The following is a 10457-nucleotide window of genomic DNA, read 5'->3' on the forward strand; positions in this document are numbered from 1 at the left end:
AACCTGCAACTAAGCAACCTTTTTGGAGTTTTGATATAATATCAGAGAGTATCCATAATTCTCTGAAAAAGCTATTAAAATACTCCTCTCTTTGCAACTACAAACATGTGTGAGACTGAATTTCCTTCATGTAGTTCAACCAAGAACAAAACGAAACAAAATAAAAACATTGCAACAGACTGAATAAAGCCGTGACAGGAGAATCCGGCTGTGTACTATTAAGCCAGACATTAGACTGCAAAAATGTAAACAACGCACTCTTCTATTTTATTTTGTTTTGGTAAATATAACTGTTTTCCATTAAAAAATATGTTATTTATATTAACTTCTAATAAACTTACATTTATTTTTAAATCAATAAATAAACATTTTTAAATGTCTCAGTTTTAACGGCTAATATGATAAACATTGATAAATATAATCCACATAAACAGAAGCTCTTTGGGGAATCGCAATAATTTTTAAGATGTAAAGGGCTCCTAAGACAAAAAAGTTTGAGGACTGTGACACTAGAGACACACAGGCGGAGCAGAGTTCTGCTTATAAAAAGCATTTGCTCTCAAGACTTTCAAATATCCAAAAACCATACCTGCTTGGCAAAAAATATCGTGTCAAGTCTGGAGTCCTGAACCACAGAGCCTGCTGGTTCTTCTCCTGGCTGCCACTTGAAAAGAAAAATTAACCCATGAACTGGCCTACAAAATAAAATACAAATTAGTGACACCAAACCTTGCTGCTTGTATAACACATTGTCAGTATATTAAATTTTAGTCAGCTATTTAACAAATATAATGCAAATGAAGTAAATGAGAAATTTTCTTTTTGGTGAGGAAGATTTGCCCTTAGCTAACATCCGTTGCCAATCCTCCTCTTTCTTTTGCTTGAGGAAGATTAGCCTTGAGCTAACATCTGTGACAATTTTCCTCTATTTTGTATGTGAGATGCCACCATAGCATGGCTGATGAGTGGAGTAGGTCCACACCCAGAATCTCAACCCGTGAACCCGGGCCGCCTAAGTGGAGGGTATGGAACTTTAACCACTTGGCCACAGGGCTGACCCAGGGAAATTTTTTAAAGTTTCTATTGCTATTCATAGTCACTGAATGTTGCCTAAGATGAGGCTAATAAAACTTAAAACTACAACAGGGAAAACAGAATTACAATGAAAAATTTATTCTCAAGTCTGTAGATTATTCATTTCTACCCTATATCATCTCACTTAAAAATAGAAAATAAGAACATAAAAGTAGAAGCTGTTAACCCTAAATGGAATTCCAATACATATGAATAAAGTGCATGTGGGATGTTCACAGATAAATGGTTGACAGCATACATGTTATGAAATACAGGAAGTCACCTTCATATAATTATTGGATTCATGAACAATCATCAAACTACAGTATGAACGGATGCTGTCACCTCATGCATCACAAAGTCATCCACTTTGCTCCAGGAACTATTCTTGCCCACAAAACATTAAATCACCACCTCAGGATTCTCTCCAGTCCACCTTTCACAACTGCCTTCCAAGCAACAAAAGTCCTATCCTTTAAAGACAGTTCAAATGACGCATCTTTAATTAACCTTCCCTGATCATTCGGCCAGAAGCGATCTCTTATTCCATCTAAAGTGACTGCTTTTTTTGTGGACAAGGGGGAATCAGGGGGAAGCAAACTATCTCCTTCTTACTATTAAAAACAGTAGCCATATCCCTATGATCTCCATTTTCCCTTTTTTTTTTATGCTGTCTAAATCTCCATTTTCCCTTTTAAAAGCCTACTCCCGGGCTGGCCCGGTGGCGCAGCAGTTAAGTTTGCACGTTCCACTTCTTGGCGGCCCGGGGTTTGCGGGTTCGGATCCCGGGTGTGGACATGGCACTGCGTGGCAAAAAGCCATGCCGTGGCAGGTGTCCCACATATAAAGTAGAGAAAGATGGCCACAGATGTTAACTCAGGGCCAGTCTTCCTCAGCAAAAAGAGAAGGATTGGCAGTAGTTAGCTCAGGGCTAATCCTCCTCAAAAAAATAAAAAATAAAAAAAATAAAAGCCTACTCCTTGTCCCCATTGCAAGAGTCCAGGAACTCTCCCACCAGTGAAAACCCCCCTAGCCCTCCATTTGCAACACAGGATCAACACCTGAGGGCATGCAGCTTAGGGGTATGGAGAGGCCCAGAGAGAGGATTCTGGTCAGAAGGATGGGGGGAAGAGGAAGGCACTTCCTGGCATCTGCATTTGGAATCTGAACTGTAACCTGCCCAAGAAGCAATGTGATCATAACTAGACAAGTTCTGAAGTACTATTAATATACGTTATCTTCTAAATATGCTTTTGTAGACTGACCTATTATTCATGTTTTTTATATTAAAATGCATCCCATGTTTTAACTCTATCGAACTATAAGTCAATGTTGTAAAAAACCAACCAATCAGTACTTTGTTGATATGGAACTACAGAGACTTAGTTGTTTTGTTTGGTTTTGTTTTTTAAGATTGGCATCTGAGCTAACAACTGTTGCCAATTTTTTTTTTCCTGCTTTTTCTCCCCAAATCCCCCCAGTACATAGTTGTGTATATTTTCACTTGTGGGTCCTTCTAGTTGTGGCACATGGGATGCCACCTCAGCATGTCCTGATGAGTGGTGCTGTGTCCGCGCCCAGGATTCGAACCGGCAAAACCCTGGGCCACCAAAGCGGAGGGCGCGAACTTAACCACTCGGCCACAGGACCGGCCCCATACAGAGACTTAGTTTTTAATCCCTTACAGGTCACCTAGCTATGAGCCTCAGGTTCTTGGTTATAAAATGAGAATAATAATACCCGCCTCACAGGATTGAAAAAAAGACTTAAAGGAGATAATACTTAGCCCAGGGTAACCCAAGTAATATAAACACAAAAGTTTGCTTAGATACAGACATTATTTTTAACACAATTGAAGTTATACTTACTTTAATTTTTCAAAATTCTCAGGTTCTAAACTCCATATTTCTTCTACTTGAGCTCCTCGGCAACCTGAAATAAGAAATTCTTCCTTTAGAAAACCAAATAACTCATTTTTTACCATTAAATAAAATATTAGTTAAAAGAAATGCACAATTGGGGTAATAAGACATGGCACATTAAAATGGTAAAATTGATAGTTCACAGCCAAATCCTACCACTTCCTTTACTATTTCCTAAGTTACAATGGGAGTAGATTAGTTTTATAATTTAAAAAGTTCCAAGAGTTTATTTCCACAGAGGCACCACCCCGTGACTATTCCTTCTCAGTTCTCTCAACCTCTGGCTCTTCAGCCACTCTTGTCACTCAACTGCTGAGTTTCCCCAGCTCTGTCCTGGGCCCTCTTTTTTGCTGACTGTACACTTTTTTTTTTAAGTGGTAATAACTACCACTTAACACTGACTTTCATATCACATATTTAGTACTGACCCTTTTTTAAAATTACAATTCTGTATTTTCTGTTTTTAGAATTTTATTTTCAACTACCTTAGAGGCCCCTAAACATGCTCTTCCTCTAGGGTGAGGTTTTGCCCCCCAAGGAACATTTCACAATGTCTGGAGACATTTATACTGTCACTGTTGTCACCTGCGGGGGAGGGTCTTGGCATCTAGTGGGTAGAGGCCAGAGATGCTAAATATCCTACACTGCCCAGGACAGCCCCTGACAACAAAGAATTATCTGGCCCCAAATGTTAACAGCGCTGAGGGTGAGAAACTGTCCGCTAGTAGGATGTATCATAGCAATGGTGTACTGGTTAAGAGCTTAGCCTCCAAACTCCCAGGGTTTGCATCCTGGCTCCTCCACTTACTAGCTACGTGACCATTTAATTTAACCTCTCTGCTCTTCACACTCACAGAGCTGTTATGAGGAATAATGAGATAATTTTTTACATGAGATACATTTAACACAGTGTGTGGCACACTCTAAAGGTTCACTGAATGTTAGCCAGTAGGATTATCACAACACACAAAACAGCCATATTTACCAGTGCCTTCTATAAGTAATGTGCTTTAAACGCATTTTCTCTAATGCCGGCAAGACAAGTGTTATATGGAAGAGGTTTAGAGATGTTAAGTCGCTTGCCTAAATTCACTACAGCTAGTGTATGTCAAAAAGCTACTTAAAACCCACATCTGGTTCCAAAGTCTGGGCACTTTCTAATATTCCAGATTTTCAAGTGAGATCTACAGAAGCTTTAGACCACCTGCATAAATCAATGGTTTAAAAAAAAAGTTGGGTCAACCAACTACGTAACTTTGGGCATTCACACCACTACATGACTCAACAGCTTGCTAGACATTCACATTTAGTAAGGTGAAGAAAAAAACCTTACAAATGTGAACCTATATTTATGTGAGTGTCGAAAAGGGCATGAAAGGACACTAATGCAATTGTTAACACTGGTTACTGCTATTGGGAAATCAACTGTAAAAAGGCCAAATATGAAAACATTGTACAGGGGCCGGCCCCCTGGCTGAGTGGTTAAGTTCGCGCGCTCCGCTTCGACGGCCCAGGGTTTTCCCAGTTCGAATCCTGGGCGCGGACATGGCACCGTTCATCGAGCCATGCTGGGGAGGCGTCCCACACGCCACAGCTGGAAAGACTCACAACTAGAAGTACACAAGTATGTACCAGGGGGATTTGGGGAGAAAAAGGAAAAATAAAATCTTTTAAAAAAGAAACAAACAAAACATTGTACATATCATAACAAAACAACAACAAAAACCCACTGAATAAAAGTGCCCCAAAATCTTTTGAACAGGTGGAATTTCAAGAGGTGACACCACTTAAATAACCTTAAGTTTAACACATACACATCTCTTAGTGTAAGGAAACCATAGTACTCAACTGTTAGCATCTATCTCCTTAGCTACATCAATATCTAATAATCCCCTTATGTACGTTAAATTTCAAATAATGCATGGTATAATGGAAAGACAAATCAGCAATGAGTCAAGAGACCTGGGTTCTACTCCCAGCATTGCCTTCAAGTTCTTAACCTTGAGCAAGAACATAATGTCTCTGAGCCTGACTTTCCTCACGTATAAAACCAGCTTCATCCAATCCACACAGTTCTTGTGATGTCCAAGTTATCAAACACTAAACACAAAGAATCACTTAATGCAGACCCCCCCAGTACATATTAAGCAAAAAGTTGGGTGGGAGGAGGCTTTAAAAAGTTACGAAATGTCAGAATTTAACAAATACCTTTATGTGCCAAGCATAATACTAGGCTCTGGCAAGGTCAGAAAATAATACACTATTGTCATAATACTTAACTTCACAATCTAGTAGAAAACAAGCACACATACAACTCACAGACACTGCAGCATCATAATCTGCATATGAAAGGTACATGGGAAAGCCTTCTGCAAGTTGAGATAGAAGAGATCATTACTATCTTTGCTGATGAGAAAAACTGTCATGGCTGGTTGAACTGGGTCTTACATAGGATGACCATATAATTTGTCATCCCAACCAGAACACTGTTCCAAAGTGAAAGGGAGTCCTAAAATTAAGATGTGTTTTGAAATATTTACGTAACGACTAACACATTTGTATTATGATTACTGGTGGCTGTATAAGATAGTTCTCTTCAAAAACTAATTTCAAAAATAATTTTTTAAATAATCTACCTAAAGTCTTTCTCCTCAAGAAAAATATCCTGGTGGGGCTCTCTCAAACTGTTGGCAGTGCCTTAAATTTCATTGTTCACTAGGTATGCTATCTTCCAACAGTTCTGATGACAATTCGATTGTCATTTCCCTAACCTTGCCAACAAATCTACCAGAAGTAGCAACAGGCATGGCCCCAGCTTCTGTATTTCCCACAAAATGGCCCCAGATATCTTCCCCAACCCCATTCTCAGTCATTCCATGGCATGGACAAATGACACTTAGCTGGTGATGTGACCATACAGGAAAAACTGGGTTCTCAGCCCTTAGGCAATCTCTCCAAATACAAGGACTAGACTCAATTATTTGAAATGAACAGAGAGCCCTAAGTTGGAGGCATTGTTAACTTGTACCCCTAATGAGTACCCCTAATGAGTCTCATTTTGGGGGCCCCAGCAATTATAAGCAACACTTGCTTCTGGGGGTGCCATGTGCACCATCATAACTATACTTTTATTTCTTGTGTGAAAGCCAGGCATTAATTTGCCTCTCCTCAAAACAAGGTGACATGCACCTTAGGAGCAGTCACAACAGATCTTCATGTTAAAGAAACACCACATTGGCCCCAACAGTCACTCAGAGCTGCCTCAACTCATGGGCCAGAGTTGTTGTGGATGTCGGAATTCTGCAAGACTTCCCCCTTGCAGGCCCAGGTGGAGTCCAAGCAATCACTCACACCCCGCTGTACCTGGGTTAATGCCTTAAGCCAAGAAAGGTCAACACAAAAACCTAAGGAGAAAGCTACCTGGCTTTGTAATGTCAACACGACAAGAGATAAATTAGACAGATTTGGTACCAGCCCTGTGGGTCAGGTCAGATTAATTAGAATAGCTGAGGAAAAGGCATATTTTTGTGGAAAGGATGGATTTTTATCAGAAGATAATTTTCAATAAATTTCTCCTGTTTCTGCTTATCTTCTGAGAGGAACTAGCAGATGTGCTCTGGACTGTCTTTTCTAGGATGTTAGTATAGTAAACAGACTTGAAAGATAAGAGATGGTGTCTCCCTCTGGGGTAGAGGGAAGACTTATTTGCTGGCCATAACAGTATCTCTCTAGAGCCAAAGATTGAGGTTTGCTAGCAATCTCTGTATAAAACTGGGAGTTCCGTAAGTTCAGAGCTCCTCAGCTTTGACACAGACTCATGTATGCAGCATCCACCTGGGTCCACCTCCACTCCCACGGACTCAGAGGACAAGAGAACCAATGCAAACATGAATCTCCTGCTGCCTATGGTGCCGTGAGTAATACAGTCCTTTATCTCTAACATAAAAGTTGTCCACCAGCATCTATAACACAGGCTAACTTCTTAGCTGGCAAGCAGAGTAAAATCTAACACTTCATAATTTTTAACAGACGCTGGATTTTGTCAAGTGCTTTTTGTAACTACTGGGATAATCGTATGGTTTTTCTTGTTTAACGGTTTTTTTGTTAATACGGTGAATTACACTGAATCTCAAATGCTGAACCAACCCTGAATTCCCGGAATAAACCCGACTCAATCATGATATATTGTCCATTTAACATATTATTGGACTTGATTTGCTAAAATTTTGGTTAGAATTTTTGCATCTATTTTGATGACAGATATAGGTCTGTAGTTCCTTTTCTTGTAAGGTCTTCATCTGGTTTGGGTGTTAGGATAACGCTGGCTCTCATAGAATGTGTGGGAAGTAATCTTTCCTCTCCAATTTTTTTGGAAAAGTTTGTGTAGAACTGGTATTAATTTCTTAAATATCTGATAGAATTTACCAGTGAAGCCACTTTGGCTAGAGTTTTCTTTGTGAGAAGACTTTAAATTAAAATTAAAATTTAATAAATCTAAGGCTATCCTTGTTATCTATATTTCTTCTTAACTGAGCTTTGGTAATTTGAATCTTTAAAGGAAGTTGTACGTTTCATCTAAGTCATCAAATTTATTGGCACAAAGATGTTTAGCCTATTCCCTTATTATCCTTTGAATATCTGTCAAATCTATAGTGATAACGTCTCTCTTATTCCTGATAGTGGTCTTTTGTGTCTCTTCTTTTTTTATCAGCCTGGCTAGAGGCTTATCCATTTTATTGGTCTTTGAGAAACCAGCTTTGGCTTCATTGATTTTCTTCACTATTTTTCTCTTTTCTGTTTCACTAACTTCAACTCTCATCTTCATTATTTCCTTTCATTTCCTTACTTTAGGTTTAATTTGCTCTTCTTTTTCTAGTTTCTTGAAGTGAAAGCTGGTATTACTGATTTGTTGTAGGAAAAGTAAATCCAGTCCCTGTTACTCCTTCCTGGCTGGAAGCAAAAGTTTACAGCTTCTGTTCTTAATTGGCAGACTATCACAGTTTGTTTCGGTGTATTTATGAATTATGCATGCACTATACCAATTAAAAGTATAGTTCTGCTCCATCAGTTTCTTAATTTAACAGAACTTTGTTTTACCATGATGTTATAGTCCAACAAAATTTGTATTTATATATTCACTGGGAACCCACAAATAATTTCCCCTCCGATGAAGAAACTTCTACAATAAATTTACAATAGCATTCATAATACAATAAGATGTTTCATTTTTGAAAGAATGAACTTCCAAAAGGTTCTTTAAATCCATAAATTGGATGAGGAAAAAACCTGGAAATAATTGGAATAAACTTATTTTCTCTTTGAAGCATCTGACAATGATATACAACTACCATCGCTAAACTTCCTGCAAAGTTCTTCTGCTGGTGGAGCCAGCCATTAATAGCTATTGCCTCACTTTTCATACGTGCAGGTGCAGAAGGTGGATTTACCTATCACTCTCTTACACATGACTTTATTTAAATCACTTCCAATTTCAAGTTTTCTGCACATATGAGATTGAAACAACAGCTGTTAATGGAGAGGATTAATTTTAAAATAAAGAAACTTGCCTAGTACAATATTTCTTAAAGTTAACTTTAATACATCATAATAGTTATGGCTTTGAAGGTAAATTTTATAGCTAAATCTGCAGACATGTCACACACAGCATATGTCTAAAACTGAACCCAATTTGTCGTGCATCAAATCTATTCTTCTCTTGTACTTCACAAGCCACTCAAGCTAGAAATAGAGTCATTTTCACCTCTTTCCCTACATCCAGTCAGTGGTCCAGCTGATTTAAATACAGGAAAATTATGGAATCCACTTCCTCCTCTCTAACCCACTACTTCATGTCAAGCCAACCAGCTCACAGACTCCCAGCTTCTCTCACTTCATTCCAATCCACCCTGCACACTACACATAGAAAACCTTTTTTAATCATAAAAATGTCATTTCAGCATTCAAGTATCTTTGACAGTTAAATCCCCAGTGACTACACAGCAATCCAAATTGTACAACATGACATACAATCTGGCCTCAGTTTATCTTTTCAGCCTCAGATTCAACTACTCCTCCAATCTATTCCATTACATTTCAGACACTTGGCTAGCTGTTCTCTAAGCCATATACTTTAACATCACTGCTACTTAGGTTTTTTCTTCTGTCTATGCTCTTCCACGACCTGTGTTCCTGTAACACTTTGCACATACTCTAACACAGTAATAATTATAATATAACATAACCAGAATACACCATATTATAGTTTGATTGGCAGTTCTTTAGAACAGCAGTCATGCTTTATTCACATTAAAATTTCAAACCCTACCAGTGTGCCTGAGATATAGCAGGTGAACAATACTTGCTTGATAAATGATATTCCAAATATTCAGCTATGTACAATAAACAGTATCTATACCAATGATTAATTTTCACCCCGAGGACAAGTTTTAACACAATCTCTAGAATTAATAACACTTAAGGAAATACAACAGAGAAAAAAATTACTGCCCACAGAAGAGGCTGGGAACAAGAGGGACAGGAAAGGATAAAAAAGTGAAAGATGATTACTTAGGCTGGAACACAACGAATACAGCCAAAAAGCAATTATGAGGCAAGTATGTGGCCTCTGGTCCATAGCGCTAGCTCAAGAAAACACATTTCACCGGAAGCTGAAAATGAGCAAGGGGCGGAACTAGCCAAGTGGCCCGTGGCTCCCACGCAATCAGCGCGTGTGGCCACCCGCAGGGCTATTTCGCACTCAAGATGTCCTGCTTTGAATAACCAGACTCTCGGGTTCCCGGGCGGCGTGGCCTTGAGACACGCCATCCTCGAGAAGGCACACCCTGGCGGTGCCGGCAGGACTGATGGCCGAGCCACGCACCTGGGCACACCTGCCCGGGATGGGGAGCGCTCCGCAGAGAACCGGCGGTCGGAAGGGAAAGATAACGCGCGTACGGGGTCAGGGGAGGGTGGAGGCTCCACTCAATGAAGCAAGTAATTGACGGCCGAATCCCGAGGATGCGGCAGCACACCCGACAGACGCGGTCCCTGCCCTCGTGGTGTGGCTCTCCCTCAACATCACTGCGGAAACGCGACGGCCCGGGACCAAGAAGGCGCGGGAGCCCCGCATCCTCCCTCCCCGACTCCAGCTGTCCGGAGTCGCCTCCCTTCAGACCGGGTCGGCGGTGGCCGCAGGGGACCACTCCGTGCCCAGCTTGGGCCTCCTCCCGTGACCCCTCCGGCCCAGGACGGCCCCTCGGCGCTCACCGAATCCTTTAATGAGCTCGGTGAAGACCCCGGGGTCGCTTTCCATGAGGCACCACTCCCCGGCATTGCCCGTCATGGCCCCGCCACACGCCGCCCCGCTCCACCTCTCGCGCCGGCCGCCCCCCGCACCAGCTGCCGCCGGCCACTGATCTCGGCGAACCCGCCGCCGAGCTCGTCCACCCCACGTCACCCCGC

General features: G+C 40.8%; 1 protein-coding gene across 7 annotated transcripts in view; it reads right to left on the minus strand.

Annotated features, from left to right (window-relative positions):
- UCHL5 (ubiquitin C-terminal hydrolase L5) overlaps positions 1-10457 on the minus strand; it is a 40976-nt gene that overhangs the window by 29845 nt on the left and 674 nt on the right. For 4 of the 7 annotated variants that reach the window (XM_070602336.1, XM_070602334.1, XM_070602335.1 and 1 more), the window contains exons 2-3: positions 2943-3006; positions 590-695 (exon numbers count right to left, since the gene is read on the minus strand). Coding sequence is in view for 3 of the 7 variants with exons in the window: in XM_008542748.2 (XP_008540970.1) it covers positions 590-695; positions 2943-3006; positions 10263-10338 (246 nt within the window). In the remaining 4 variants the exon portion in view is untranslated. Of the gene's footprint in view, positions 1-589; positions 696-2942; positions 3007-10262; positions 10448-10457 lie in introns of those variants that run through there. The other 3 variants (XM_008542748.2, XM_008542747.2, XM_008542745.2) reach the window with 3 other exon arrangements.

The sequence above is a fragment of the Equus przewalskii genome, chromosome 31, assembly GCF_037783145.1.
Source record: "Equus przewalskii isolate Varuska chromosome 31, EquPr2, whole genome shotgun sequence".
NCBI lineage: Eukaryota > Metazoa > Chordata > Mammalia > Perissodactyla > Equidae > Equus > Equus przewalskii.